This window comes from Hemicordylus capensis, chromosome 1, assembly GCF_027244095.1.
Source record: "Hemicordylus capensis ecotype Gifberg chromosome 1, rHemCap1.1.pri, whole genome shotgun sequence".
Lineage (NCBI taxonomy): Eukaryota > Metazoa > Chordata > Lepidosauria > Squamata > Cordylidae > Hemicordylus > Hemicordylus capensis.
In genome coordinates, this window is record NC_069657.1 from 252,749,858 (window position 1) to 252,765,776 (window position 15,919).

The 15,919-nt window shown below is 45.3% G+C and overlaps 1 protein-coding gene across 2 annotated transcripts in view; it reads right to left on the reverse strand.

Annotated features, from left to right (window-relative positions):
- The window catches only part of SPRED2 (sprouty related EVH1 domain containing 2), an 85,603-nt gene extending 74,734 nt beyond the window's left edge, over positions 1-10,869 (reverse strand). Inside the window, exon 1 of one of the 2 annotated variants that reach the window (XM_053284430.1) lies at positions 10,313-10,869. In XM_053284430.1, the coding sequence (XP_053140405.1) occupies positions 10,313-10,359 (47 nt within the window). In that variant the 5' untranslated portion in view covers positions 10,360-10,869. Of the gene's footprint in view, positions 1-8,677; positions 8,781-10,312 lie in introns of those variants that run through there. The other variant, XM_053284432.1, reaches the window with a different exon arrangement.
- Between the last annotated feature and the right edge of the window lie 5,050 nt (positions 10,870-15,919).

Sequence of the window (15,919 nt, forward strand, 5' to 3'; positions counted from 1 at the left end):
CAGGCCAGAATCTAGGGTGCATAAAAATCAACTTTTTTTTAAAAAAAGTTATTTAAATCAGGCTTTTACAAGAATAAAATATTTAAATTCTCATTAAGAACATGGTTAAAATTAAATCTCATTACAAACATGGTATACCTATACTCAGTCTCTTGGAAAGGAATTAATGGCTCTCACACATATTGAATTACCTACCAATGGAACCTGGAGATTATTTCAGTTTCATCTAATGAAAATGGCTCCAGCTTGCCCATTAACCATCAGCTCATGCTTCTGGAAATTTCTAGGCTTCCAGTTTCTGTTTCTAAGCAAAAATCACATGTGCAAATGACACAGAATGGATGGTAAGACAGTGGTGGGACTGGGCCAAGGTCAATTAAAGACACAGAGAGACAATACAGGAAAGGAGGTTGAATAGAACTGTGTACTGAAAATATTATTCAGCACACAGCTTCCTATATTCCTCCATGCTTTGCTACAGAAAAACAGTCATGACTTCTGTAAGAGACACCTTATTTGGGAATGTTTCCTCCCCCTCCCCGGGTACAAAAGGAAAATGTGTCTCATGAAAACAATGCAACAAGGAAATGCAAGGCCTAGCTACAAGAATGAAATTTCATAATAAAAAATATTTGGGAGAAACTGTTTATTGGGAGATGATGCAGAAATGTCTGAAGAATAATGTGGATCTGTATCTGTAGCTTGACACAGGTAATGAATAAAAATACCCATCACAAAAATACAGGTGTTATGTGCTGTTTCTAAATTAGTAAACATCAAGTTATCTAAAGTTACACAAAGTATACTCTCATGCTGTTGTAAATCAACACATTTTAGTGGTCAAATCTGCACCACTGTTTAAGAAATATGTGAAGTGTCACTAGGAAAACTGATTTAAAACAATAATTGAGATCAAGTTTCTTTCTTGATGATTTAAATCAATCTACCCTACAGTATTAAAGAGATAACAACTTTAAGCCAACAGTACTTTTATGGTTACTGATGTCACAGGTTTAAGACATGTCTTAACAAAGTAGGTTCTTGACAGACACGTGCAAAACAAGCCTCCTCACCAGTGAAATAGTTAGCAGCCTCTGCAAAAGTATTAAAAATAGGTTTATACTGCTTCTCAACAAAAGGCATAAGAAAATGGCTTCTTGCCATGATGTTTCAAAGATGTTTCAATCTAAAAAAAAGGGGGGGGGGTTTGAAAATGTATGCATCAAGGATACATTGTATGTAAGGATCAAATGCATGCATCCACAGCATCTTTTGGAGGAAACTATGTGGTGCATTTAGGCAAGCCACAACAGAAAAACCGGATGATCTGTAGTTTCATGAAATCATTACTACTCTGTGCTGAAAAGAAACATGTAATTGCATAACATGTTTGTTTTGAGGATTCAGATTATCAGCATCTGCCTCCTACAGCATTAAGAAATAACAATGTGGAACTGGCTCAGAAGGCACTTGCTAAAAGGACTAACTAAAATGATTGTCAGTGGCATCTTGCATGCAAAGGTTTTCCTTGCAAGTTATTCATTAAATACAGAAGTAGAACCAATTCTCCTTATCCTGAAAGTGTCCCATGTTAAAGATCTGCTACACAGACACATTCAACTTTCCTTTTTAATTCTTGACAACAGGCTAGTATAAGAAAGTAAAGAGGGACGCAAAGCAGTAAGAAACCAAAATCCAGGTCTAAGGCATCAGGTTTCAAATATTAATTTATTTAGTGTTCCAGAGTGATGTTTAAAGAAAAATCCTCCCTCTTCAGCAATTTATTATAGTTTGGATTCTTCATTTCTTAAGGTCATAACAATTCAAGAGTTATTATTAGATTCCAAAGGATATGACTCTGTAAAAGTCAGTACAGCAATGTTAATTTTTCCAACACAGGCTAGGTTTCCATGTCTAGAAATGCTTACACACATGGGAAACTTGTGATTCACAAACAGTATTCTATGGCAGGGATAAGGAAGGTACACCCAGCTTTAAATCAGTCAGTGGGTCACCAAAATTTTTTTTGCACATGTTTTGTATACAAGGACATTATATATACTAGGGTCTTCTTTCAAGGAGCTCAGTGTTACTTATATGGTTCCTCAGTAGTCTATTATCTAGGAAACTTCAGAGCTAAACCTTCTAAGCTTCAGCAGCAGAACTGTAATGTGCCTTCAACCCTTGAGATCTTTTCCTTGGCTTCATTCACATCATACAGGATATTCCCTTATGCAAGAGCCTATCTACCACAAATAGACACCTAACACTGGGCAATTTACAGCCCATAGCAATGGATTCAATCCCACAGTAGATGGTGAACACAGAATGCTGCAAGAAGGCTAACACAAAAGAGATCTAGCCCATGATCCACAGCTGATGACAATATCTATAATCCAAGCTTTCTACTTCTAGGCATTTGAATTTCTAACACTCTTGCCAGTTGGGTAGCAATGAAAAAAATAGATTTTATTTTAATTCTAACCACCTTAAAGTACTCCAGATTAATCAATATCCCAAATGACAATTTACAGCAGTTCTGCAAAAATCCATTTTTAAAACACAGTACCGATTTTCTGACTGTGAAAACTGGCGTTTGGTGCAGTTAGATTATTTCCTAAGGCTGCCATCATTCAGTCATCTACTCCTATGAACTGCCATTGACTTTGACAAAACTACTCTGGAATAAGCTGCTGAGCTGCAATCTGATCCTAGAAAGGAAGGGGATGTGTGGAAGGATGAACACTAAATGACGAAACTACGGCATTAAAAGGTCAGCTGACACCACCAACATTTAAATTGTGGGGGAAGGAGGATTTGTTTCTCATATGTATATCTGCCAAAAGAACAACAACAGGAGGAGAAGTCAGTGTGACACAGTGCTGGACTAGGATAGGGTGTTCAAAACCTCACTGGGTGAGCATATGCCAGTCACTCCATCTCCCCACCTAACCTAATTCACAGGGATGGCTCTGCCTTGAGAGTCCCTGCTCCAGAATCCAGCTTCATGCATTCTGTTTCAGTGGTCTTCAGACCTTCTCCCTACAGGGCACCTTTTCCCTGGCCATTGGTCTGCCAAGGAATCTCTGCACACCGCAGAGCATTCCAGACAATGTTTCAAGGTTCACATAGTTCACACAGGGTGCTGGCAAGGCGTCCTGGGCCTCACCTCACATGAACTTGAAGTACACCCTAGAACACATTTTTCCAGAGATGCTTCTCTGCCATTACTGATCTTACTGAAGAACTCCTCTTCAGTAACGCTTCAGAACGCCTTCCAGGAACACTATCATTTCATAATTAAAGCAAATGAGAAAACATATGATTGATCAGGATCTTCTTAAACATTCGCATTTACAGAACATTTAGTAAGTTACAGTGGTGTTTGGGGGATTTTTTGTTTTGGGTCATAGGTGGTACTATTGCCCAGGGGCAGAGCTGAAAGAATAAATCTTTATTTTGGTCAACGAGCAGAACAATTGCAAATTAAAGTAAAGTGTGCCATCAAGTTGGTATTGACTCCTGGTGATCACAGAGCCCTGTGGTGATCACAGAGCCCTGTGGTAGAATACAGGAAGGGTTTACCATTGCCATCTCCCGTGCAGTATGAGATGATGCCTTTCAGCATCTCCCTATATCACTAAATTACCACCAGTTAATTAATCCCTCAGAAAATGGAATCTAAAACACAAAAGAAGTTACCCTGGTAAAGTGGCAGAGATTTAATTGAACACCCGGGTCCCAAGAACCCATGAGCCACCTGCCTCCAGGGCCGCTGGCTCACCTCCTCTCCTTTCCCCTCCCTGGGGCGAGGGTGGGGGATTCCACTTGACGGGTGACAACCTTAGCTGCTGCCAGTACCTTGAACACAGTGCAGGAGGCAACTCCTGATCTCCCTCTGCAGCACAGGGAGCAAGTGAGAAGCGGGGCAAGGTGCAGCCTCCCCATTGGATGCCAAGTCGGGAGCCTCCTCCCATGCCGCATTCAACATATTGGTGGCAGCTAAGTTTAAGTGAAATTCTCCACTCTCATCTAGGGATGTGCACAAAATCTTTAAAAGAGGCAGGCAGGTCCTACCAGCTCCTCTGACGAGCCGCCACCCTATTGTGGCGCTGTTGTGCTTAAAACTTCCACCAGCGGTTCACCAGAGGTGCCGGTAGGACCTGCCTGCCTCCTTTAAAAAAAAAAAAAAAGGTACCCCTGACCCCACACCCACCTCGTTGCAAGAGCCCGAATCACCTCCAATGAGGTGCCAAAATGATTCAGGCACATCTCTACTCTTGCCTCCCCTCCGCTGGAGTGGAGTTTCTGGCCCTCGCCACCAGGGTAGGGAGCACACTGCCACTGGAGGGTAGGGTGGGGTGCATGGGTGAGGGTAGGGTGAGGGTGAGGGTAGGGTGGGGTGCATGGGTGAGGGTGCCCGCCAGAACATGGGCTGCCTATGCCCTCGCTACGCCACAGCTATTGCCTACATGTACTTTTGGAGCTCATTTCTGAGACTGCATCTCCCCCAAGTGCAGACCTTTGGGACTATCAGTGTTATACTGTTACTCTTGGGTAACACATCTTTTTGACACTGGTGTTATTGTGTCAGCCTAGCCGACTGTAACACCAGCATCACATTGAGGTTTCTGACATCGTGCTGCCACAGGATGTCACATACACACCCTAAGCACCTAAATGCTGATACAAGAGATCAGATAAGCCCCATTAGAATAGAGAGTGTCTCCACTGGTAATCTTTATGGTATCATTTACTTTTAAAGATTACCATTAATTGTTTCTCAATCAGAAATAGAATTGAATCTTAACAGTAATCATTTAACAGAACACTTACAAGAAAGTACATTACAATCTTTGGAGAACTTCAGGTTTTTCCTACTCTACTGCTGTTTAAATGGTGCATTGATAAAAGAAAGCTGTATGTTAAAGACTTAATGCTTCCAATTCCCATTCAACCTTGGTTAACATAAAGTACTGAGGGGAAATGTCATGCACACACACTTCATTGTTGATTAATGTACTGGAATACAGGAAGTTACCCAGGTAACGCAAGCACATGAAATCCTGTAACAAATAAAAGAAGTCAAAGGCAAAGCGACTGGCCAGGGGTCTTTAAACTGTTTGTCACAATACTGGCTAAATGAGATAACAAACACTGTAGAAGTCTTGACTGCCATGCCAAGTCAAGATTCCTGAACAAGATAGGATGCACTAAAGAGGCAAAGTCTGGTTTCTAAAAAAATAAAATAAAATAATACACAGCTATAAAGATGTACCAGATGAATATTCACATGCACAATATGCATAACATATGCAGCTTCCAGAGCATTTTAGAAACCAGGTTCTTAGCACCCAGTTTCCAGAGAGAACCTTGGCAAACATTGCCATACATCAACCAAAAAAAGATTTTAAAAGTCACTATTTTTAAAAAATCCACTGTTTTTCATATCTTTCAGCTTTCAAGGACAATTCCAATTACAAGAACTAAATTTTAAATGTTTATATCATAAGATGAATACTGGAGGAAAACACATGTCTGGTATTACACAAAAACAGTCCCAACATGCAAAGCATATATAGAATCAAATGGAGTTTATTTCAGTCCACTAACCATTAAAAAACCCACACACTCGGTTTCAACATAAAACCTAAGTTAAACTAAAAATAATGAATCTAGCAGAAATTAGCTGTGCTCTTCTGGTTCACTATATATTATCAATGCATCCCTTTGCACAGAATAGATCTGGCAATTTAAGCACCATTTTATAGTGCCTGTGAGTGGAAAGGTTTGTGCATTTTCATTACTGCATATTCTGTACTGCCAACACATGCTCAGAATTGTGTATGGCAAATCATTCTACCACCCTGCTATGAAAATGAAAATAGCTCTTGTCATAGGCTGAAATGACTAGGCTTCTATGCCCACAACAAATAAATGTGTACCAAGGGGCCTGCTATAGAAGGATTAACATCTATAAAGTAACACAGAGAAGTTTATTCTGTGGGACCAACACAGCTGCAATCACAGACAGAAGGGTTCAAACAGGAAGTGCAAATAGGAGGAGAAGAAAGAGCCTCCACCAATCTCAAAGTGATTTAGCTATAGCAATAGCACTTACATTTATATACCGCTCTATAGCTGGAAGCTCTCTAAGTGGTTTACAATGATTTAGCATATTGCCCCCAACATTCTGGGTGCTCATTTTACCGACCTCGGAAGGATGGAAGGCTGAGTCAACCTTGAGCCCTTGGTCAGGATCCCGACCTTCTGGTTACAGGGCGGCAGTTTTACCACTGCGCCACCAGGGGCTCATAATTTGTCAAATAAATTTAATTTGTCATTTAATACTTAATTTGTCAAATACATACATACATACAATGTGCGTGCAAGTGACCTGAATAGACGTCTGCTTTCAGGTGAGTGTTGGTGGTCAAGGAGCAGTAGCAATCTAGATAGATTTACATTTGCTGCCGCTTGAGACCTTTGTGTGGGGGAAATCTTTAGCTGGAAGTGACCCGCTGCAGGCCAGTCAATACTCCCCAGCCACAGACACCCACACTTCTAACCGCAATATGGGAATTACAACATAAAGTAGTCCAGCGTTGGAAGCAACTCCCTCATATTAATACTAGACAATTTTTCTTCCCTTCTAGAAGTGTTTGCAGAGCAACTTTGAGTTCTTAACAGACTTACACAACACACACAAGCTAAGATAAATTTGAAAGAGCATGAGCTTTTCTCTGTTTATGTGATGGGGGTGGGGGGAGAGGAGTACAATGCTGCCAAAGCAGGTGCCGATGAATTTTCTTTGGATCAAGTAGTTAGCCCAATGGACCGCAAGATAACCAGACTTGGTGACTGACACTGTTGGGGTGGTGGGAAGATAGTAAATGGGCTCGTTATCTCCTTTGCAAGCAACATATTCACAGGTTGCTTGGGATTAAATATCTGTACCACTGAATATCCTAGTATAGGTGCCTTAGCCAATTTTTTAGGTGCCATGGCTCCCTGGTACCAGGGATCTGTCAAACCCTGTGTCAAACGAAGCCCAGGATTTCTGTATGGTCTCTGATGAGCAGCTTTAACAGTTAACATCCTGCGATATCACTACAAGAAAAAACAGGAAATCCAGCCTGCACTCACTCACTCCCCCCCCCAATAACCTTAACAATTGAGAGTGGACGTTACAGCTACCATAACAGTTTTGGAATGTTCAAAATGAGGATCAGCTGTGCGAATGCAGGAGAGAGACACTCCGATTCAGAGCACTGATCATATGGAAGCATGCACAGAAACAGAGCAAGCAAGATGGATGCACAATATTCAGACTTTTTAGGGGCTGGGACCCACCTTTAATTTGTATTTATTACCATTGATGCCTACCTCTCTCTTTCCATCTTCTTCTTATAGAAAATCAGTGGGCTCTTGCTATATGAAATGCCCATACCCAGCTATTCAAAGAGTAATTAAAATATTCTTCTACAAGCCTGCAGTCAAAATTTTGACTGGTGAGTTCAAGTCAGTGCTGTCTGTAAGCAAGAGCCACTTCCCCACTCCACTCCCTTGCTCCTTGGCCTCGTTGCCCCCGCCCTAGGACTGCCAGGACACCAAGCTGCACTGACAGTAGAAATAGCAAGAGTCAGAATTCCTGTCATGATGTAGACCAAGCAACTCTACACTCCTTGAGCTCTCTACTTGCTTGCCCACCAACTTCCTGCCAGTCTCACACAGGTCCTCCTGTTCCTGTGGCCCTGGATGTAGTTTGGTGGGTCCTACTTTCTCGTTGGCTCTGTCTTTCAATGGCACCACCTAGTGCTTCTTCAGGTCCTTCCTCTTCAGGCCAGGGCCTGTCTTGTTCCACTCTTTTCAGCTTCAGCTGTGCCTTGGCTGCTTTCCCCTGCACTCTTCTCTTCCCATCCTCACAGCATACAGCCCCTCCTATTCTTAAGCACCAAGATTTTTTCAGACTTCCTGATTAGCCCCTCTTTCCCCAGTTCCTCAACTCTTCTGACCTCTTCCTCAAGCCTCATTCTTCCTTCAGGTTCCTCTTTCTCAGTTCACTGCTTCCTCCCTCTCCTTCCGTCTGCCTGATTGGTTACGGGTTCTCTGTCCCTTAAGTTCACTACAAACAGATACTTCTTTACATATGCCGCCTACCCTGCATAAGGTTTTGATTCCAGCCAAACTGACAACATTCCCTTCTCTTTCAGAAACAGGACCACAGACTGGTTTGTTCCCTGGACAACAGAGTCCTCACACCAGCTTATTCAATCAGTACCAAAGTATCACTGCCACGAGCACCACAGAGCTTAAAAACTTGCTTCCAGTGTTATAGAACAAGGACCAGCAAGTAGATTTCTACGGTGGGATTTCACAGTAGCCTTGAAAATAAATGGGAAGAAAAATTGATGAACAGCTTTGTGGGGGCTGGATAATATGCAGAGAGTGCAGATACACTGATCGTTGAAGTGATATTAATATTCTGAGGACCATCTCCTTGAGACCTCAAACACAACTGGGCAAGGCAAGGACATTTATGTAAGAATTGAGCTATTCCCTCCCCCCCCCCTTTCCACAAAGCTGAATTAGCAACAGTAACATCCTCTCCACGGATGTGCTCTTCAAACTCTCATCATCAAACGTTGCATTAAAGTGGGGGGGGGCAGTGACTCACTTCCTATTTCCAGCCTGGAAGGGAGGCCTTCTTGTGGCAATAAGTGCTATTTAGAGACAGACCATTTCCTAATCCTGCAGGATTGCCTCTTATTTTCCCTTCTCTTTTCTCGAGCAATTCAGGAAAGGGCAGGACAGCAGCGTCAGCGAGTAAGTGAATGAACGACGGCTGAAGGTTACCGGATTTATGAATGTCAGGATCATGTGACAATAACGGGAACCCGTCTTATTCATAAAAGAGAGGGGGGGGGGGGAGGCCAGCTGTCTGTCGTCGTGCGGAGCAAGAATTGCTGCTCGCTGCTTATGCCTACCCAAGCTAGAGAGAGAGGTGTGTCCCTGCGGGCCAGCCAAGTCACCTTTAATCACCACTAGCCTAAGGAGCCCCACCCCGCCACACAGGCACTTTTAAAGAAAGCTGTGCCTTAGAGGAGAGGTGCGGTTGGAGGGAGATCAAGCGCGGATTTGAGGCACCTTTTCGCAGTCTTGGGTGGATTAATTTGCAAATATCAAGTGTTCAGGCGAGAAAGGGGCAACGAGTTAAAATTCACCGATAGCCCCCCCCCCGCCTTCTTGCATGCGTTCTCTCCTTCCCTCCCTCCCTCCCACTCACACACAGGCAGCCCTCAACCTTCCAAATCTGCTGCAAGGCTAACGATGAACTCGAAGCAGCAAGCAAAGCAAGCACCGCCTGTGCATACGAGGCTGCCCTGCCTGTGCTAGTCAGCTACCCACCCCCTTTCCCCCCAGTGCAGCTTCAGAGCCAGCCAAGGCCCAGGCACCCTTCCGATTTGTTCCCTCGCCACAGTGTTTGCAGAAAACGCTCCGGAGCCTTCCCCAACTCCCTCCCCTCCGCTCGCCCGCCGGATCTGTTTTGCAACGGTCTCCCCCTCCCCCAATCAAGCCACCCCCGTGAGGTCCCTTTCGCCTGTGGCCACAGCTCACAGTCTCCTGGCCTCCGCGGATGTTTTTTTTTATGAATGGAAATGTGGTATGCAAATGAGAGCGATTGAAGAAATTTTTTTTTTTTTACAAAAAAGAGAGATAAAGAAATGGCGGATGTGAAGGCTGCAAAAACACACCAGGCAGGCGAGAAGGGGGCGTGAGGGGCTAAGGAGACCCAGGCCGGTGACCGCCAAGAGGCAAAGGGCTGGGGTGGGGGGTGGCAACGCGGGGAGCGAAGGGAAGCGAATTCAACACACACCGCGGTGCACGTCTCCGAAAGCGAGAGATCCCGAAAAAGACATGCTTAAGTATCTCCCTCGCTCTTCACCGACACCCCCAACCCACTTCCGAAAGAGGGGATTTGCGACACCCCCTCCTAAAGCATCGCGCAGGCTGGAAAAGGAGGCGCTGAACACTCTCCAGCAAAGTCTCCGCAACACCAAAGGGAGGCGGAGAAGGGGACTCCTGGAGACAGGCGAGGCGTAGCTGCAGGCTTTGGCACCTCTTATAAATCACCCAAAGGCCAGCGGAGGGGATGGGGGTGGGGGAGGACCGAAAGAAAGAGCGGGGGGGGGGGAGAAGATTGTCACAGCAACTGCTAGCCCGAACAGCTCCCTCTCCAGATGTTTCCCGAACCAGATGTTTACATCCATTTCCTCCCCCGCTCCCCGCTTTCTCCTCGCCGGACACTTACTCGTCTGGGTGGGTTTCTTCGGTCATTTTCTCCCCCGTTAGGCTCATCCCCTGCCGCGGGCAGCCGGGCTGCGCCTCTTCATTTTTTCCTGGGCTTCACATTGTGGGGAGAGCCAGAGAGCGCGCGGGGGATGCGGGGAGGCCGCCTGCGCTTTGGGGAAGGGGGGCCCGAGAAGGAAGGAAGCCAGCCAGCCAGCCGAAGACGGGTGTTTGCTAAGGCCTCGTTGGTTGCAGGCGAGGATCGGAGGAGGGGGAAGGCGGGGAGAGGGAACGAGGGCAGCGGGAGTGCGCTCAGCGCGCGGGAAGGCAGCGGGGCGCAGCGTCGGTCAGTGCGCCCGGGTGCAGCAGCAGCAGCAGCAGCCGGCGGCCCCGTCCGAGCCCCATCGCTGCCTTTTACTCCATGTTGGATTCTTACCGCCGCCAGCAGGAGGAGGAAGCTGGGCGGAAGCGATGACGTTATCCGAGCAGCCCAGCTGCTGCTGGGGAGGGAGAAGAAGAGAGGCGAGAGCGCCAGGAGCCAGCTCGCTTCCCTCCCTCGGACTCAAGATGGTAGGGAGCGAGCGAGCCAGCCAGCCACCGTGCAGGAGCTGGAGGAGCGGCAGCGCTAGTTTACAAACGCGTCTCCTCTCTCCCGGCTCCTCCCTCTCCTCCTTCCTCAAGGCCCTAATCATAGGCTACAATCTCCATTGCCCCGGGGGATGCTTCGGGAAACGCTGGTCTCCTTTCCCAGTCGCTGCTGCTGGCCCATGTAAAAGTTCTCTCCTCCTTTCTGGATCTAGGGAGGTGAGCGGCGCCATGAGGGATTGTGTAGGAGGGCTCGGTCTCATGCGAAGTAACCCCGGAGAATATGAACTGGAGCATGTCCAGAGTGCCCCAAGCACAACAATCCTGCCCCTCTTCTCTGCTGTAAGGGGAAGGTTTTCCAGGCCAGTGGAGTTCCTTCTCAGCAGACTTGAACCCAAACAGAACTCCTTTTTAATTCTCCTTTTAATGGAGACCTTCCTTTCCCTAATGAGGAGACTTTCCTCATTGCCTCTTTTAGCCAAAATACGGGAGTTATTACTGCATAAAAGTGTAGTGACTCTTCCGAGAGACCCAGAACAGTGTAGAAAACTATGGCATTCGCATATACAAACAGACACCCACAGGCTTCAACTCATGCCCCAAAGAAGCAGGCTACAGCCTTGAAGTTAGGCCACTCCAGGTTTTCGCACAGTAAACTATTCTGGCATGCACAGCTTGAGAGTACAGCACACATTATGCATGCAGAAGGCCCTGTGTTCAATTCTTGACGCCTCAAACCAAAAGAACCTGAAGGCTGCTGGGAAACCTTCCCGTTTGAGATCCTGGAGAGCGCTCCTGCTGGTCTCGGAGGAAGTCAGAGCAGACTCTGGCTGGGCTGATGCTCTAAGGCAACTTCCTATGCTCTTGCAGTTGATTCCTTCCCAGGGGTGCTATTACCCCTGGACTTCGGGGCCGAAGTCCAGGGCCTCCACACACACCTGGGGCCCCTCAAATCCTCTTTAGGCTGTCTTGAGTGGTGTGGTTTGTGCCTTCAAGAACCTGTGTGTTAAAAAATCATGCTTAACTTGCAGCGGGGTGGCCTCCAAAGGCCTTTAGGTCCAGGCTTCAAAATTACCTAGTTGCCAGGGGCATAATGAGGCTGGAGTGGGCCCAGAGACAAAATTTTAAAATGGGCCCCTCACTGATACACACACACTCACTTCACATGTGACTTGCCTCTGGGGGGGCCCTTGAGGTGTGGGGCCCCCCAGGAAGCCACCTCCCCTTGCCTAATGGTAGTTACACCCCTGCTAGTTGCGCCTGTGGTTCCTTCCTACCAAAACCACACATTGTACAAAAATGGTGGTGTGCCTCCTATACACAAGGCCCATGGCCTCCTCTTCACAGATTTAAGGACAGGTAATAACTAATGTGTGGGAACTAACGTGGGATAATTAACATGTGGGAACAGATGTGGATGCAGCTAGCATGGCATAGTGGTTAGTGTTGGACTAGGACCGGGAAGACCAGAGTTCAAATCCCCATTCAGCCATAAAACTCACTGGCCCAGATACATGCCAGTCATGTATCTCTCAGCCTAACCTACCTCACAGGGTTATTATGAGGATAAACGTAACCATATACGCCACTCTGGGCTCCTTGGAGGAAGAGTGGGCTATAAATGTATCAAAACAACACAAACATTGCTGTGATGTGGTATCTTGCTGAAAACTTAATTGCCTTCCAGCAGCTTTCCTAGACAGCAGACTTTACTGCAGGATTAAGGGGAAGTACTGCGAGTTATGGTTACTTTGAATTTCCCAAAAACCTGACACAAAAAATGGATTTTTTTTTACCCTGAACATAAAGAGCCAGTGTGGCGTAGTGGTTAGAGTGCTCGACTAGGACCGGGGAGACCCGAGTTCAAATCCCCATTCAGCCATGAAACTAGCTGGGTGACTCTGGGCCAGTCACTTCTCTCTCAGCCTAACCTACTTCACAAGGTTGTTGTGAAAGAGAAACTCAAGTATGTAGTACACCGCTCTGGGCTCCTTGGAGGAAAAGCGGGAGATAAATGCAATAAATAAATAAATAATAATAATAATAAATCAGGCTACGCTCCACCACACAGTGAAAAATCTGAATCATCTATGGAGCACTACCCAATAGTTCACAGGGAATTTGATGTAAATCTGGATGATATGTGAACATACAACTTCCCTTCCTGTGGTGAAGGAAAGCAAAATCATTGGGGAAACTCCAGGTGAACAGGCAGGCAATGTCATAGTTCCCACCTTGCATCAGGTGCATTCAAGTCAGTAGGAATTTTTCAATGGATGGTATGGGATGTGGATTACATAGCATGCATTCTTGATTGATTGACTGATTGATTGATTAAGTGCTGTCAAGTCGGTGTCAACTCTTAGTGACCACATAGATAGATTCTCTCCAGGATGATCTGTCTTCAACTTGGCCTTTAAGGTCTCTCAGTGGTGCATTCATTGCTGTTGTAATCGAGTCCATCCACCTTGCTGCTGGTCATCCTCTTCTTCTCTTTCCTTCAACTTTCCCCCAGCATTATGGACTTCTCAATGGAGCTGGATCTTCACATAATGTGTATCGAACTAAGTATGATAGTTTGAGCCTGGTCATTTGTGCCTCGAGTGAAAATTCTGGATTGATTTGTTCTATGATCCATTTGTTTGTTTTCCTGGCTGTCCATGGTATCCTCAAAAATCTTCTCGAACACCAAAGTTCAAAAGCATCAATACTTTTCCTATCTTGCTTCTTCAGTGTCCAGCTTTCGCATCCCTAGAGTGTCACGGGAAAAACCATTGTCTAAACGATTCTAATCTTTGTAGGTGTAGCCATGTCACGGCATCTAAATCTCCTTTCCAAGTCTTCATTGCAACCCCACCAAGTGCTAGTCTGTGGCATATTTCTTGACTGCGGGATCCTTTACTGTTGATGATCGATCCTAAAAGACAGACGCTATCCACCACTTCAGTGTCTTCGGTTGCTGTACCTGTTGTCATGTGTTCTAACTGGTGCTAAATGAATAGCTTTGGAATAAAAATAATACAGCTCCTAGCACACTGCTGCTGTTGAATGAGTGTTTCAAGTAACCTCTATTTCTAACAGAGGAATTTGTTTGGGTTTATCAACTGCAGCACTAAGGCAGAAACACTGAACACTCTCTGTTCTAACTGGTGCTAAATGAATAGCTTTGGAATAAAAATAATACAGCTCCTAGCACACTGCTGCTGTTGAATGAGTGTTTCAAGTAACCTCTATTTCTAACAGAGGAATTTGTTTGGGTTTATCAACTGCAGCACTAAGGCAGAAACACTGAACACTCTCTGTTCTAACTGGTGCTAAATGAATAGCTTTGGAATAAAAATAATACAGCTCCTAGCACACTGCTGCTGTTGAATGAGTGTTTCAAGTAACCTCTATTTCTAACAGAGGAATTTGTTTGGGTTTATCAACTGCAGCACTAAGGCAGAAACACTGAACACTCTCTGTTTGCAGTCTCTCTTTATTTCTTTTTCTAGTGCTTGTTTTCATAAGTCACTTTATTACTCACTTATATAAAGTGCCTTCCCCAAAGGCATGCTGTAAACAGAATCCCATGCAGGGTAATAAGTCATGATTGCTGTGTATTTTAAGTGCACAGCATGCATACCTATTATCATATAATACTTAATGAGCAATTCTGCAAAACCTCACATGCATGTACAGTGGTGCCAGCTGTGAACAACCCCATCAGATTCAAAGGCAGTGACTACTAGGCATAAACAGATTACAGGATGCTGTCTACAGGATATGATAAACCTTTATTACTTTTTTGATCAGAGATGGTGCATTCTTGCCTTAATATGCACAGTGGATTCCTGTTGACATGTACCCTAAAGTATGGTTCCATTGACGAGAGGAGAGGAGAGCTTGTGGTAGCAAGCATGACTTGTCCCCTTAGCTAAGCAGGGTCCACCCTGGTTGCATATGAATGGGAGACTAGAAGTGTGAGCACTGTAAGATATTCCCCTCAGGGGATGGAGCTGCTCTAGGAAGAGCATCTAGGTTCCAAGTTCCCTCCATGGCAGCATCTCCAAGATAAGGCTGCAAGAGACTCCTGCCTGCAACCTTGGAGAAGCCGCTGCCAGTCTGTGTAGACAATACTGAGCTAGATGGAACTTTGGTCTGACTCAGAATATGGCAGCTTCCTATGTTCCTAAGAGCAATATCATTTACGTCTTGGAGACATTGCTTCAGATTTCTCCTCTGCTTTAGATCTAGTGGATCATCAGGGAACCAACAAAATGAACTGGGCTTCTTGCTCACTTAAAGTGGTACACTTACACTACATTCTGCAGGGAGGGGATGATCTGTCTTGCTACTGGAGCCTAAAATATGGTCCTGTCACTTGCATTACTAACCAGGGCAGGAGATTTCTCCTACCCCCTGTGTGTTGCTCTGTTTGGGGCTTACCCACTTCTTTCCTTTTTTCTAAACCAGCAGCTACTTAGTGAAGGAAAAGCTCCCAGTTCAGATTTCAGATAAGAGCCTTGGCATCTCGAAGGAAAAAAATTGTGTGTGTGTGTGTGTGTATTGAGGGAGGGGGTGTAGAATACACCAGCAACATAGGATCCTTCCACTTCCTGGTGTATTAGGTCTCCATTTCTCCCCCCCTCTCAAGCTGGTTCCTGAATTTTGCAAAATACCCCCCCCCACACACACACACACACCATCCCAACTATGTCCACAATGCCCAGTTATATTCTTTCAAGAAGATTCTGCTCCATGGTGAATACACTGTCTAGCAGTAATTTCAATTTAGTTCTATGAGAATAAAGCCAGTTATAAAACAGCAACACAGAAAAGCAAAACCTAATGTGGCCAAAGCCCAAACAGCCTTTCCAGCTGATCAGTTTACAGTGCAATAAATGCAAAGTTGTTACTTGTTTCTTGTACTCACTAGCAGAGTTTTTTTTAAAAAGGGGCTTTTCTTACGATCACAAAAATCGGGCTAGGAAAATCCTAGCCCGATTTTTATGATCGTCAGAACCACTGGGCTCGCAGCCGAGCCCGGTGGTTCTGGAGCGGC